Consider the following 15706-nt stretch of genomic DNA (forward strand, 5'->3'; position numbering starts at 1 on the left):
AGCCCGAATCTAACCCAAAAAGTCTAGTGGTCTATTAAAAGACTGATGGTAGATATGTCTATCTTTTTTGTTTAGTTGTTTCAATTCATGGAAGGCCACAAGCGTCTATCGCGGCTATTTTTCAGCAATCTGCCGGCTATGTTTTCTACTAGAGGGCAACAAAACAATTTGGTCAAATTAACTGCTGTGAAAAATGTTATTTGGAGACAAACTAACTATCGAATTTGAAATAGCGGAGTTTTTATATCAAACGTTTTCTAGTTTTGTTATTATGCTTGAAGACAAGAAAGAGGAAAGGTACACCCACGACATCTTAGCTAGGCTAAATGCAAAACTATTCAGTTTTCAATTGGTTACAGCAGAAATAATGCACGATCTTCTCAACGTGTTGAGTTCGCACTGGCCATTAGGACCGTGTACGGTTCCTGCCTGGGCTATAAATGATGGTCAAACAGTAATTCTAGTAATTTTACCACATAACACTTACAGTCTTAACGAAAGCAATAACCACAAAAACTTTTCTAGGTTGCATTAAGGAAGCTGACAACGGCCCTAGCTACGAAAATGACTCAAAAGATGTCATCAATACCTCCGCTTAAAATGAATCTGAAAAGCTTTCTGAAAGGTTTCGGAGCGAATTTTACATCCAGAAGTCAAAAGTCACAAAAATTCAAACTAAGGACACCACTTCAATTTAATTTTTGAGAAGGCGTTTCCACAGCGAAACCCTTTGTTTTTGTCCATACAATCAGTTCGTAAAGGTTTTGACTCAAACAATATTGTTCATACCGCATATTTAGGTCTCTCCAAAGCGTTTGATTCCGAGTGTCATGATATCGTGAAAGTCAATTTAAAGGTTATTGGCTGGGATAGTGATGTGCAAAACCTAATAAAAAGCAATTTCTAACAGTTCTGCCTGTTAAATTTTAATGAATTTACTCCAACTGAATAAATTTTCTGCCCCCAGGGAACCGTATTGGGACCAATCGAGTTCATTTTGTATGTAAATGAAATTTGTACAGCTAATAACAGTGATGTAGCGCTGATATAAGATGCCAATGACTGCCTAAGTGTTGCTTCTAGTGCAGTTGAAAAATACCAATTAAATATATGGAATCAGGCATAAATAAATTAGCCGCACTACTTCAGGGAACATCAGGGAAGTTTAAATTCTTCAAAAACAAAATAGTTTGTTTCAGCAAACCGAATGATCAACGAAAGGAGTCCCATGACACAATACCTTTTGATAACAAAGTAATCAAGTCTAACGAATTTGAATATTTAGGAAAAACAATTGATAGCAGTCTCAGTTTTCTGAATCAAGTTAAACAGTCCTTAAGAAATGTTACAAGGGATAAAAACTAAAGACTCTATTAGAGCTCATCTCCCGGCATCAAGATTGCAAATTTTATTTTTTTTCAGTTGTTTTGTCCTGTCTGAATTTCTTTATCTCTATTTTTTCAACACATTAAAAAACCTCTAATGATTATGCTAGAAAAGCAGCTGAAATGAGGTCACGAAAAATCTTCTTCTACTCGAATTGCATTTAATGTTGTCTGTCAAGTAAGAAAACAGATTGGTATTTTGAACAAAAAAATAACCAATTCTCTTTTTTGTTCCTCCGAAAACATATCCAGCAGGAAGAAAATGCATTCAATACGACACAGATTTGACAAAGCGCAAAATGTTGTATCAACGAAGTTACGGAAAGAGTAATTTACCGTGACCACAGACCAATTGCTTTTCTAGACAATTCTTTTTCCATGTCACATCAAAAAACTAGATTTTGCTACCAAATCAAATCAGAGTGTTGCGATGCAACATTAATTGAATCACTTGCTTAGAAATGCTTTATTATAACGCTTTATGCTTAAGAATCTCAAGCTCGAAAAGACCAAGTGAATGTGATAATATCGTAACACAGAGATTTCAAAACTAGCAACATGAGATTGTTCAAAATGTTAATAAAGCACTAAAAAGAGCAATTTTTTGATAATGTGAAACATTCTCTATGTTTTTCCTGACGTGAGTTTTGACACTTTTAATCTTTCTAAAAACGCACATTTTTTATTCAATAAAATTGTTCTGATTTCTAACTTTTTGTACACATTGATAGCTAAATTAAAGTGTCGTCTTCCTCTTTTATCATTTCTATTTGAAGTATTGGTTGAAAAGTAACTGCGTTGGCTATCGTGTAATAAATGCTCATTACTATAGTCTACTTCTTGTTGGAGTTGTTCGTTTTGAGAACCATAGCAATGGCTGTAGATATGCATCTTGACATATTATGACCAGACGTTGAGCTGACTTCGAAGTACTTCATTTTGTAATGATGTGCAATGTCCTTGTGCTTCCTGTCCAGCTCTTGCATTTCCCGTTTGTTCAGTTTCTCTATCTCGTTATCATTTACATTGTAGGAGCCGTTGCCAACTGCATCATAACGGCTCTTTTCCGCTGATTAAGAAGAAAAACTATGGAAAAGTTCAACCTAATTTTAGGTAACACATAAGAAATTCAAATCATTAACACTCAATACAAATACTACAGAAAAAACAGAAAAAAGCTGGCGCAAAAGTTTTCCTTTAAAAATTGCTAATTTTCCTCATCTTTGGTTCACGAGAGAAATTGTGTCTTTTTTCATCACACGAGGAAAACTTTCTTTTGTGAAATTACACGAGACGCATTTGTCACGCGAAAAATCTTGTGATGTTTCATCACACGAGAAAAAATCGCGTGATTTTACACGAGACACTTTTAGAGTGTAATGTCCCTTACGTAGTACTTTACTGAAAATTTTCATATGGAGGGAAATTTTCATATGCAGCGCATAGAAATAAACTGCTAAGACATCCAAACCTTTTTCTTGGTCTCTCATCTTATTGTGAGCCCAATATTGGATAAATGTGTAAACGAGACAATTCGTGCTCAGCGCAACATGTTCCAAACGCACCCGACGAATTTGTCAAAATGATTTTTTTTTCTTAGATTTTCTATACAACAAAAACAAAGCTCTCTTGAAATAGTTTCTTGTAGTCTCTTTTTATTAAAAAAAATTGGCTACAATCAAGACAAATAAAATCGTAAAACTTTTATCTTGACAAATAAAACTATCAATTTTCAGATCTCCTCTGCCACCACCGTTTTTATGGCCCTCATTGACATTTTTGTTTTGTTTATTTGCTCTCAAACAAAGTTTGTAGCAATTATATTAGTCCTATAGTTTTGTAATGCAATTTTTCGCTTGACTGATTCTTCGTCTGACCCATTTGACTTTTCGTCTTCGAAAAAGGGATAAACAGGTAACGCTCGGAGGGCAGTAAGTTCTCTTAGATCCTTACACCTAACCAGTTTCTAAAAATGCTATGCATTCAAACAATTTTGGGGAGACATTGCATTGAGTGAAGTACTTTTCAAAAATGCCGTAAGATTACATAAAATTCCGAGTGTATGGAAACAGGATGCTGTCTCGACCATTTTTAAATAGGAAAACCTGAGTAATACCAAAAATTACCAATCAGCGACACACTAAGTACTATATGCAAACTTTTAAAAACTGCTGTTCAAATCTTTTACAAAGCAATGTCCAAAATGCCGAATTTGGCTTTCTGCAATTGGATTGGTGGTTAATCAGCACATTGCAGGAATCCAGTCAAATAGATTTGAGAAACTGTATAATTGTAAAAAAATTGTTTCCTCTCCAATGGTTTTGTTTCTCCAAAGTGTTTGACAACATAAACAACAATTTTTGAAAATGACGTCAAATTTCAAAGCCCGTTTGTTCTAATAGAAGATTATTTAAGTGAATAAAAACAAAGCGTAAATGTTGACGACATTTTGTCGGAGAAATTACCGGTCGCTCTGAGGTCAGTCAAGGCTCAGCTTTGGACCTGAACTTTTTCGAATCTTTATTAACGATTTGTCGTATGCAGTTTTTACCCTAGCATTTCTCTTCGCATACTGTTAGATGGTTGAAGGAGAACAACCTAATGTAAATTGTGCAAGATCAGACCTAGTCTCTCAGCTTAACCACAAAAGAAAGTCGGGATAGTTATAAACTGTGAAAGTGATGATTGCAATTTAAGAGGGTATTGAGAGAGAACAACCTAATGCAAACTGTGCTCATGATAAACTGGACGTAACTTGAAAAGCAGCTCAGAAAGAAAAAACATGAGAATGGTTATAATAGATGCCCAAGTTCGAGAGCCTAACACCAGTTGGTGCAATGGTTAGCACACTAAGATTGCACGTAAGAGATGCTTATTCTAATCCAGTACTCAGCCATTTTCACAGAAGTTGCGCCTGCCTATACCGATTAGCACATACAACTTGAATATGATGCACAAATACAAAATTGAGGAGCTGTAGAATCTAAGTGTTGAACAACTTGCAATTTTGGAGTTTTCAGAACTGCCATTTCGACAGTTATATGAATTGATATGTTATGAATTGATCATATCATGTATCAAAACATAGTGAACCCAAATTCAGAAGTGCTTTCTTTTCAGTCTTTTTCAGATCACTTTCCGGTTGTTCTAACGTGGTCTTTCAAAACTGAATCATCACATAATCCAACTGTTTTTCGCGATTATTCGTTTCTTAAGTGCTCGGAATCGTTCGTTTGTTATGTAGAGGCTTTGAGCTGTGAACTCTCAAAAGACATGAAAGATATAAGTCTCGAAAATTGTGCCAATGATGCTTTCAATACTTTTAACTCTTGTTTCACCCGTGTTTTGAATCAATTTGCTCCTCTTATAAGTGCTTCAAATGCTGCAAAGTCTAATTCACCTATCTGGCTAAATAATCGGCTTAAGAATCTCCGCTCGAAAAAAAAAATCAAGTGCACAGACACTGGAAGAAAACAAGGGATCAAACATCGTTTAATAAATTCCAAAAACTCCGCTCGACGTTCGAAGCGGAATTGAAAAAATCGAAAAAGCATTTTTATATTAAAAAGTTTAAATATTGTATTGGGGACTCAGGGCAAGTTTATAAGCTACTGAACGATATTAAAGGCTCCAACAATAGTACAAAAGTCGCTGCTCTCAACAACTGTACAGACTCTAGTGAAATTGCCCATAAGTTTAATGAGTACTTCACTGGCATTGCCAACGAGCTTCGGAAGTCACTTCCCAATGCTCCATGTAGTACAGAACTGGAAACTGTACAGCATTCAATGTTCCTACGAAAGGTTTCTAGGGCAGAAGTACTGGAGATTTTGATATCGTTCGAGAATAAATCTTCGTCTGGCGACGATAATGTTAACATGATCATCGTACAAAAGTCCGCTTCCGTTATTGCTCCTTATTTAGAACTACTTATCAACTGTTCATTTGCACAAGGTGTGTTCCCTTCTGAATTAAAGCAAGCTAAGGTTATTCCTCTGCATAAAGGTGGATCTCGTTTAGATGAAAATAATTACAGACCAATTTCTCTCTTAAAAGTTTGGAGTAAAATCTTTGAGAGGGCAATGTTTGTGCAATTATATCAGTATTTTGAGAATTTTAAATTGCTTTATGAAAAGCAATATCGTTTCCGCAAAAAGCATAGTACAATTGATGTGCTGGTTAACTTTTCCGAAAAAGTAAGGCTCAATGAATTTAGAGGCCGTGTTACAAGTTTCTTTCTTGATTTAAAGAAAGCCTTTGACACTATTGGCCATGCGATCCTTCTTAATAAGTTAAGCGATTATGGCATTCGAGGCCACATTCATGCTTGGTTTGAGTCTTATCTGAGCAACCGCTCGCAAAAAGTAATTGTAAACGATAAATCGTCCGAATGGCTACCATTAAAGTTTGGAGTACCGCAAGGATCAGTTCTTGGGCCTCTTCTGTTTATAATATATGTGAACGACCTACCCAAGGTGTGCAGCAATGTTGATATCCTTCTTTTTGCTGATGACACAAACATCACTGCCATCGGTTGCTCAGACGCAGAAATTAGCATGGACCTTATTAAAATTGAAAAGTGGCTAATAGCCAATAAACTTGTGTTAAACTCTTCAAAAACTTATCAATTAGACTTTAGAAGTGCTTCCAAACAGTCATTTATGTTGAACAACACTGCTATCACTGTTGTTCCTATGTGTAAGTACTTAGGTGTATGTTTGGACTCAAAATTTTCTTTTCAGTCTCATATTGATTCAGTAAGGCAAAGACTCGGAAAGCAATGTAGCATTATATATAACTGCGTCATTGTGTTCCTCGTAAACAACTTTTGCGGTACTACGATAGTAACGTAAAACCATTATTCAGTATGGAATTTTGGTATACGGATGTTGTAGTTTTAGTAGTCTCGCTGCAGTTTTGGCTCTGCAGAAAAAGATATTGAAGTTTATCTTTTTCAGAAAACGGTGCGACCCCTCTACGGACCTGTTTGTTAATAATAGAATATTGACCGTGTACGAACTCCATTTGTATGAGCTACTAAAGTTTGTGCTGCGATCACTCTGGGGGTTACATTCGGAGTCGTATTTAAATGAAATGTTTGTTTTTGAAAAACCTAATATTACCAGGCGTTCTAATACGGGATTTTTGAAAGTGCCATCATACAGAAAAAAAATTGAAAGGAATTCTGTTAAGTGCCGTGCAATCAAAATATATAACCTTTTAGTATATTCAGTATATATCAGGTGTGTTTCCTAGCGATATTCGTTCGTACAATGCTTCAAATATTATTAATTTTTATCACAAATTGAAAAACAGTTTTTTGGTCGATAACCCTGCTTTCGTTCAACTTATATTCGCAACCTAAATTCCCATGGGAAAGTTAACCCCTTTGCCTGCATGCTACACGAGTACCCAAATGAAGTTGGCTTTCTGGTGAAAAAAATGACCCTCTGAAACTTTCTAGTTTTCGAGATATCGACGTTTTTGTGATTTTTTTCCGTTTTCAGTCAAAATGAGCCTCAACGACACTTAGAAATTTTTTTAAAATAAAAAGGGGAAAAAAATTGTCTCCCCTTTTCTTCTTGCCTTCACTTGCGCCAGAGTCTCGTGTGGTTTTCTATGTAGCGCTACTTGCTGCAATTTTTTTCATTGTTTTGAATTTTACCAAAAAACTTGGTATATAGTTATACATGAATTTTTTTTTGATTTAATACTATTTGGTTTAGTACCCCGTAGGGTAGGCTGTAAAGAGGATCTGTTGATCCCGTTGCCTGTCCTTTCCGAGTCTTATGCTTTAGCTTGTCATTCGTTTCTGTAGTGTCTTCAATATATTCTGCTAAATTTTCATTATATGTATTTGTTTTGTACTCGGAAAAATAAATTCTTCTTCTTCTTCTTCTAAAGACGTTAACCTTACTGAACTAAAGCCGTGACCAATTTACAGGATCGTGGTTAAACAATTAGAAGGAATCTGAGTTAGTGGGAAAATGCAGGAAACCGAGTTGCAAAGTCAATAAAAACCTAGCTTTTAATCAGAAGGAACACTGGACTAAGTCTTATGCGAGAAACCAAGTTGTATTTATACGATTTGTGATTGGCCCGACGTTTTTGTTTGAATTGGAATGTTTTGAACTGTAGAAGAGCGCATACGACTCGACAAAAGGTATGCGATTGATTTCAAGTTAAACAATCTACAAGGAGTCCGTAACGCGAAGTAATTTAATGCTGTCATTTTATTACAAAGTCCCGAGAGATCTTTATTGATTAGCAGCATTGTCTCAACACTATCTGATGTCAATCCGAGTAGCATTTATATCATTCAATGGAACAAACGGCTGAAGTGAGGAGAAAGTTTTTTGCTAAAAATACGTTACCAAGGCCAAAGACCCAGTTTTTGGCATCTAACGGGATTCATAGCCAACATTAATCAAAGAAAACGAATTTTATGAAAAGGACCGCCTTAATTTTCGATTAAAACTGGACTGGCAACTGGCATTGTACCTTGATTTTTTAATGCGAGGTGCTAACTGTCTGTTAAAATCCAGGAACAACATTCCGAGTGATAATAACAAGTTCTTATAATACCAATGAAACGAGTCTTCAGAACATACACAGTCTTCAATTGACATCCTGGCCCAGCAACAACATTGAACAGGCATTATAACAGCGAAATAATGAGGATAGCGACATCCAAGTAGCATGGACTACATTGTGGAGGGACCTCATGTAGAAAGCACACGTTGAAGAGAGAGACTGAAGAGAGACTGAAGAAAGACTGTAAAGAGGCTGAACAAAATTCTCTATTTTCTGAGCGGGGGAACATCACAGTGAAACCCTAAAAAACTGTGAAATCTGCTCACCCTGTAAGCATTCTCGCTTAAAAGTGCAACAATATCACAGAGCAGCTAGAGCGTTTACCAGAAAAATCAGTTAATGTGCCCAGCTATACGTTGAGTTATTCTGTTCATTGACACACTGATTTTTCGCCATAATTTCTCAAATTGCAGAAGTTGCTCTTCAGCTAAAAAAATGAATACTTTTTTCACTAGCGGTAATAGTTTTAAATAGACTATAAACAGGATAGACAACATTTAAATAATCGAAAAGGTCATTTTTTCAGAATTTAGAGTTTTAGTTTTTATTGAACTGATTATAGAGAAAATCGTAAATTTTTTTTCTATAATGACTTTTTTCTCAAAGAAACACATTCTGACCAAATTTTTTGTAGATTCTTAGTTTGCATAGACCCCCTAATTGCATCATAGAACCAGGTGCTCAGATATGCGGCAGATGTGAAAATGATCAGAATCATAGTTAATATTTATATTCTAAAAAGTGCAAAAAAACTCAAGATGCCTACTTTCATCACTGCTATTGTTGCAAAGACCTATTTCGGAGCCGTCTTTTTTGCACAATTTTGATTGTTTTTGCGCAATTTTGATTGATGCAGCGAAAAAGAGCCCTAAAAATAGGAGAGATCCGGTGTCGTCGTGGTGATGTCCATGAAGTATTGTGGTTGGTAATGCTGCATTCCATTTGTGACTTTGATCAATTGCATATTGCAAACTGTCCCAACAGCAAAGGTCAAAGAGGAAGAACACGGCATCAGATCTTGAGCGAATTAGCTGAAAACTATTCATTGTTATTTCTCATTCTATAGAAGGAGAAAGCAATGTCAATTTTGTTCTAACCGGGGTCAGGTGGTAGAAATGTGACTCGACAATTATTGTCTGGGGTGGGGTAACCTCTCAGACGTTAAATACGGTCTGATTACACTTTTTGTCGCGCTCTTTCCGGTAACAGTTCTCTTAATAAGTCTCTTATTTCTCTCGTGAACAAATCGGGTAGTTACAAGCGTCGGGTCTTTTATCAGATAGCCCACAATAGTAAACAAAAATGGATCCCTAAATGACTTAAGAATTGCTTGATAATTTTGCTATCCTTAAGGCTCTTTTATAAATGAGATCTTTATAAAGATTAAATGAATATGAAATTCAATTAAATTTACCGACACAATTCTACGCTAAGTCGCATTTATAGTTGAAATTATTTTAATCCTGTTGGTCTTGCCAAAAATCGCACGAAAATAGTAAAGGGTCCAAAATAATTACAACAAACTTGGCATACTACGATAAACTTGAAATATTCCGATACAATCTATTCGGATACAATACAATCCTTAGCAAGAAAACGGCTTTATTTAAAACTCTCCCGTTTTTGCATGAAATTGATCAATTAGGTATCTCACTTTAACGAGACGAAAAAAATGTCATGAAAACTTAGATGAACATGAAAGTCGCTAAGATATTCTAAGTTGCGTCGAAGAAAAAAAAGAAACTACTTGTGTCGGCAAAATGTTTCAGGTGTCTTCTCATTAGTAATTGAGTAAATAAAATCGTCCAAGCGGTTTTTTTCGTCTGCCCGACAAATTTTCGCGATTGTTCGTCAAGAGATTGTTTAACAATCGGATAAACTGACGAAGCCCGAGGTCAATAAGATTACTGAGCAAATCTTTTTTGTTTTTTGTTTGTATACACAATTCAATGAAACTTCCGCGAAAATAGGAGTTCAAAATTTACAGAGCAAGTCCTTTACCCCCCCCCACCCCCACCCCCTCGCTCTCTGTCCTCATTTACACCACGTCCCACCTTTATTCCCTCTTCCCGAACCGATTGAAGAGCCATAGCTCCAGTCAACCCCTCGAGGATGAAGTGCGCGACCCAAGCCAGCCCTGATCAGACCGACTTGGGTAACGCACGGGGGGTAAAGCGCGATCACTCCACAGAGTCTGGCATCACTCCCGGGCCGAGGATTTTACACCCTTATTCTCGCTTAATAACGGTGGAATACGGGTGTACACCTCGACCCGGGCTGTCTACAGTCTGGATACTCTGATGAGGACCCCATCCTGGGTTTCCAAGGTCAGATCAGGGCACTAATTACGGTCTGGTGAGTCTGATCAGAGCGTGGTCTAGAGTCTGGACATTTTTGTGGTATGGCCTGGATAGTCTGAACAGAGCTCTTTCTAGCGTCTGTACGGTCTGATCAGAAACCTTCCCAGAGTCTGGAAAGTCTGATCAGCACCAAGAGTTCCAGCCGAAAAGACGGTCAGTCCCCCGAAAAAATAAGCTGTAGTTAAACCTCGCGGGACTGTTTTTTGAAGAGAACTTCCAATTTTATTTGATGAATATCAGAGACCACACCAACTACAAAGTTTTGATGATTGTTGTTCAGCTGAAGACATTTCTTTGTTTCAAACTAATATTTTTTACTGAAAACCTCATAAACCATATCCATAAAATGACTTAAAATTTCTGAAAAAAAACATTATTTTACCAATGATTACTGCTACTTCAACAGTTAAAAGTGTCATTCAGGGTACCACCATTGCGCGACCAAATTGGGTCTGGTACCCCCGTGCGCAACCGAAGTGGGTCTGGCATCCAAGTGCGCGACTTAAGTTGGTCTGATCAGAGCGAATTTTTGTCTGGATCGGCTGATCAGAGCCGATTTTGGTCTGGATAGTCTGATCAGAGATGGCTTGGGTCGCGCACTTCAGCCTGGGCGGCTGTCGTTTGATATCGTTTCGTCCGACAATGTTTTGCTCAGGAATTGTGTATTTGATAAATTTTCCAGAAATATGGAACGTAAGTATTTGGCTTTTTTGACGGTACAAATTTCAATATACGTCTTCACTAAAAATTGCCGCATAACATACTGTCAAAAATATACTCTTGTGCATTTTTATCTATTCGCTTTGAACCTATTCGGCGATTTTCCATTTTTTTGCGCAAAACCTCTATAAGATTTAGATCAAGTCAATGAATTCTTTAATTTAAACATTTTCTATACATCTGTAGCTATAAGATGAGCGAAACTATATTGCGGTGTTCCTGTTTTTGATTGCTCTCGAATGAGAAACAATTATTGTAAACATGTATGTTTTTTGTAAGCAGATTTTCGCTTGAACATTTTTGCAATTTTTTTTCTAGAATAACCTTTGATTTATCAAATGACTTGTTCACGCACATCTTCTTGGTTTTTGAGTGACTTCAATTGCTCTCACTCCGAAATCAAGTTTGTTCAAGCAAAACCAATAGCTAGATTGACAATGACAAAACCCTGATAGTCGATTGGTTAGTGCCTCTTTCGAAATGAAGGAATCGCACTCATGAGTTTTGGGTTCCAAGCCATCCTTTGTCTGATGTTTTTGCATCCAAAAAGAAATATTTATTTAGGCTACCGACACTGAATTAGGGCAGTGGAAATTTTTCCAACCTTATTTTGTTTACGTTTTTTGTTAGGCTGCTCTCTTTGTTTTTAAATTTTTTAAAAAATTTTCGTAAAATCTAATTAAAGTGGTAATTTTGGTCACTCCAAAACAGTGAACAGAGTGGAAAAGGGTATGAAAATGGTGTTTGAACAAAAATTCGCTTTCTTGTTCACGTCGGTAAGTTTACTTCTGCTTTTAATATATTTCATTGGTTTTGTGTTTAAAAGTCTTTTCCAAGTTAATTCCTAGTCATTTCTGTGTCTAGTTTTTGTTCAGTCAATGAAATTTAGTCGAATTGTTGTTCTGCATATGTCCTGCTATTACAATTGAAACCATTTGAATTGTTTTGGGGCGCCGTCTGTTTTTTTACGATCTATTCATTTCCTTTGGTTTTTTCTAGTCAATGAGAAGTCAAATTGGAGTAGTGATTTTAATTACGAGGTAGTAGTAAGAGAAGTTGTTAAAATGATTTTCTTTAAAACTTCTTCTTAAGTGAGGTAACTTGTTTAAAAAGACTTTTGATAATCGCTCTCAGATTCTCAGCTGGTTATTATAGCGCTGCTATATTTAAATCGAATTCACAGGAGTTTTATAGGGCGCAGTCTTTTTGCAAGATCTGTACAAGCATTTTCATAACCTTTGAATTCAAACAGGAGAAGTGATTTTGGTCACGCCGAAGTCACGCCGAAACAGAAAGTGGAACAAAAAGCGAGCGGTTTTGCGGCGTGAACTTATTCCAACGTATATTCAGAAAACGGTATTTGAACAATAAATCGCTTTCTCAATTGTAGTATTTTGCTCACATGCGGCAATTTGCGTTTAATTTTTGCTATTATTTAAATTCTCCTATCAGACTTTCTCTTAGTGGTTTTTCAGTTCATTTGCTGTCCATTCTAGATCTAGTCTTTTTTAGTCAATGAAAAAAAAATTGAATTGTGTCAGGACTTGTCCTGCTTTGTTTTTTAACAATACAAAGAAGTTGAATTGTATGGGGGCGCTGTCTTTTTTTAAGATCTGTTCACACATCTTCATGTTCTTTGAGGTCAAATTGCAGTAGTGAATTTGGTCACGCCGAAACAGGAAATGTAGCGAAAAAGCGAGTGGTTTGTGGCGTGAAATTTTTTCGTTCTAACCTTAAAGTAGAGTGAGAAAACGATGTTTGAACAAAACTTCGCTTTCTCGCTACTGGTTTTTTTGTTCAGCAATTTCACTTTGGTTTTTACTATTTTCAATTTTTGGATCGGAGTTTTTTATAAATGGTTTTCCCAATTCATTCATAGTTCATTCTAGGCCTAGTGTTTTGTTAGAATCAAATTTACATTTCTTGCTAGTGGTTTTTTTGTTCTCGCTAACGTCATTTTGACATTGATTTTCTGTTTTTTTGTTTTTTTGATTTTTTTAGAAATGGTTTTCCCAATTCACTCATAGTCCGTTCTAGATCTAGTTTGTTTATTCAATGAAAGTTCTTTGAATTGTACGTCACGAATTGTCGTGCTATGTTTTTTGTTTCGTGTGGCGTTCTTTTTTCGTTTTACTTTTAATCACACACCAAATCTGAAGGAGTTAAGTTTCTTGAATTACTTTATTCCTCTCACTGAAAGCATTTGTGAGCTTGACGTCATTTCGCGCTCTCTCCTTATCAAGGGCGTACACTCAGCAAAATAATTTCTTTGAAAATTAAACTTGAAACTTGTTGAAAGTTTGAATTGAATTTGTTTAAGGCCACGGAGAATCATATGGAATACGGTCCCCAATAAGAGGCTTCTGAAGAGGAAATTTTGGCAAGCAGTATTAATTTATCGGTAAGTTCTTCCGCGACGTCGATACATTACATTTTGCTGATTTTTTTCTACCCGTTTCTATCTTTATTCTACAGCACCCAGTTATTCAAGCAATTAGCCGACTAGGTTTCTTTCACAGTTTTCCAGCCAGAGTTCAGAAATTAGCTAGGGGACAGGGGAGGGTTAAAATGACCATCGATAAACTACGACAATGTTATTAAAATTTTGCCGAACTTTTATCACCTTTAAGCGCAAAGTGTACGCAAATTTTTCTCAGCCATAAGTGAAAACACAATTTTTGTCATCTCGGTGACATGGTTAAACAAAATTGATGAAGACATGAAGATACAGTTTTTGTTTTATCAGAAAAACACATTCTCTTCAGAATTGATCGCGATAAAAGTATCAGCTTTAAAGAGGTGGTGTTGCGTTTTGGTTCCAAAAAACTGTTAATGAAATCAAGTGAACTGAATTTGTTTAACAGAAAAAAACACGATCAATACTGGCGAATTGCAAAGAAGACTTCAACCGAAAAATCGAACAAAAAGTACAAAAAAGATATAAACAAAACTTACAACCCAAGCCCAAAGCAATCAAGAAAAGTTTAATGATATGTTGGCGTTATACTTTGATAATGCTATAAATCAATGCGACTCTGTTTGTCTCTTGGATAGTTATAATAATGACTATTTGAGGAAACTGTAAAATAATAATCTTGACAGAGTAAAAAAAAACCAACGTTCTCATTACAAGTTGCTCACAAATCCCAACTGGAATCTCTAAAACAACTGAAACCCATAAAATATTTTATCAATGATAAAAAACTAAATAAGAGAATTTTTAATTTTTTGACACAACGCTTAAAGCAGACCACCTGTGCTCAGTCGTGGTTACCAACTAAGAAATTGAAAAACTATTTTGTCGCTCGACAAAAACAATTATGAGCCCACAGTTTTTAAGAAAACGTTATCGACGCTACCCTGGCATCTTCTGTGTGCAAAATTTGATACTAACTATTAATTTTTTAATTTTTTTGGTTTATTAAATTGATTACTATTACACTGCGAAAGGACGTGTGAGTGTCACACGTATATACAAAAAATGACACAAGATTTATAGTTGTCAACAAAACAAAATAGACATTTCATCAGACACACCTCAGGCTACGAAAAAAATCAAAAAGATGATGTGCTGATATTTGGAGCTGACCAAAATTACGATTTTTTAATTTCATTGAACACCATTGCGTCCATCCGAGCTAAACACTCTATTGAATCCTAATGTAATTTATCAAAGTCATCTTCTGCAAAACGTACTTATTAATTTAACTTCTTCCATGTAATTTCACATATACTCCGTTCAATTAACTAAACAACATACATGATACATTACACGCGGAAAACTGCTATAGAGGCGACAGAGAATATAAGTGATTTGAAAACACACAACCAATTATACTGAGCTTGCGTTGTACTGATTTCCAATAAAAATCTATTTTTTTTTGCTTGAAAATCAATTTTTCACACGAGTTTGACGTTTTGAACATCACTACCTGCAAAAGTAATTGTGAACGGTTGTCAGGATTTGATCAGAAAACTGCCATCTTTGCAAGTAAAATACCCCGAAAATCTCGAATATCAGAAATTGCATCGTACATTTATTTTGTATTAAAAAAAATTTGCGATATTTCAATTAAAAGATTTGTAATTCCATTTGCTATATTTTGACAAAAAACCATTAAACCTCAAGAGTTTTTGTTTCTCATTGAGAAAAGCATGCACGGTCAGGAAGATTCGAAGTTAGCAACAAAAACGGTTCGGGTTTCGAATATAATTTAAATAAAACACGCATGACGCCGAACTCCTCAAAACGCTGTTATCGGAACTGTTTACGGATGAAATGAAATTGAAAGTTATGTCACACACTTTGACCTTTTTTAACAACTTCAAAGTTGTTAAAGAAAAGAAATAGTCAACGAAGCCGAGAAGGAGATTGATGAGTAATCGCATTATTTCGCTTTAAGATTATAAAAGTCGGCTATTGATTTCTGTCGTACTTTTTTGGAGCAAGATAGTTAGACATATGATGAGACCATAAAAGCTTTTAGACACCATTATAATGAGAAAACTGGTAGTGATCAGGGGAGGCAAGCCTGGTGAAATAAATCGCCAAATGTTCTCGGTGATTTGCAAACTTTAGCCTTGAAAGCGTACTTCAAAGAGTCTTCTGAGGTGAGAGAACATCTAATTTTGATGGAATTCCTCGAA

The 15706-nt window shown here is 35.8% G+C and overlaps 1 protein-coding gene across 1 annotated transcript in view; it reads right to left on the minus strand.

Moving 5' to 3' along the window:
- Positions 1-1908: 1908 nt before the first annotated feature.
- The window catches only part of LOC142344086 (uncharacterized), a 42253-nt gene continuing 28455 nt past the window's right edge, over positions 1909-15706 (minus strand). Inside the window, exons 2-3 of the mRNA XM_075395569.1 lie at positions 8848-9010; positions 1909-2430 (exon numbers count right to left, since the gene is read on the minus strand). Coding sequence (XP_075251684.1) covers positions 2219-2430; positions 8848-9010 — 375 coding nt within the window. The 3' untranslated portion in view covers positions 1909-2218. The remainder of the gene's footprint in view (positions 2431-8847; positions 9011-15706) is intronic.

Source organism: Convolutriloba macropyga, chromosome 8, assembly GCF_964194025.1.
Source record: "Convolutriloba macropyga chromosome 8, txConMacr16.3, whole genome shotgun sequence".
Classification (NCBI taxonomy): Eukaryota; Metazoa; Xenacoelomorpha; order Acoela; family Convolutidae; genus Convolutriloba; species Convolutriloba macropyga.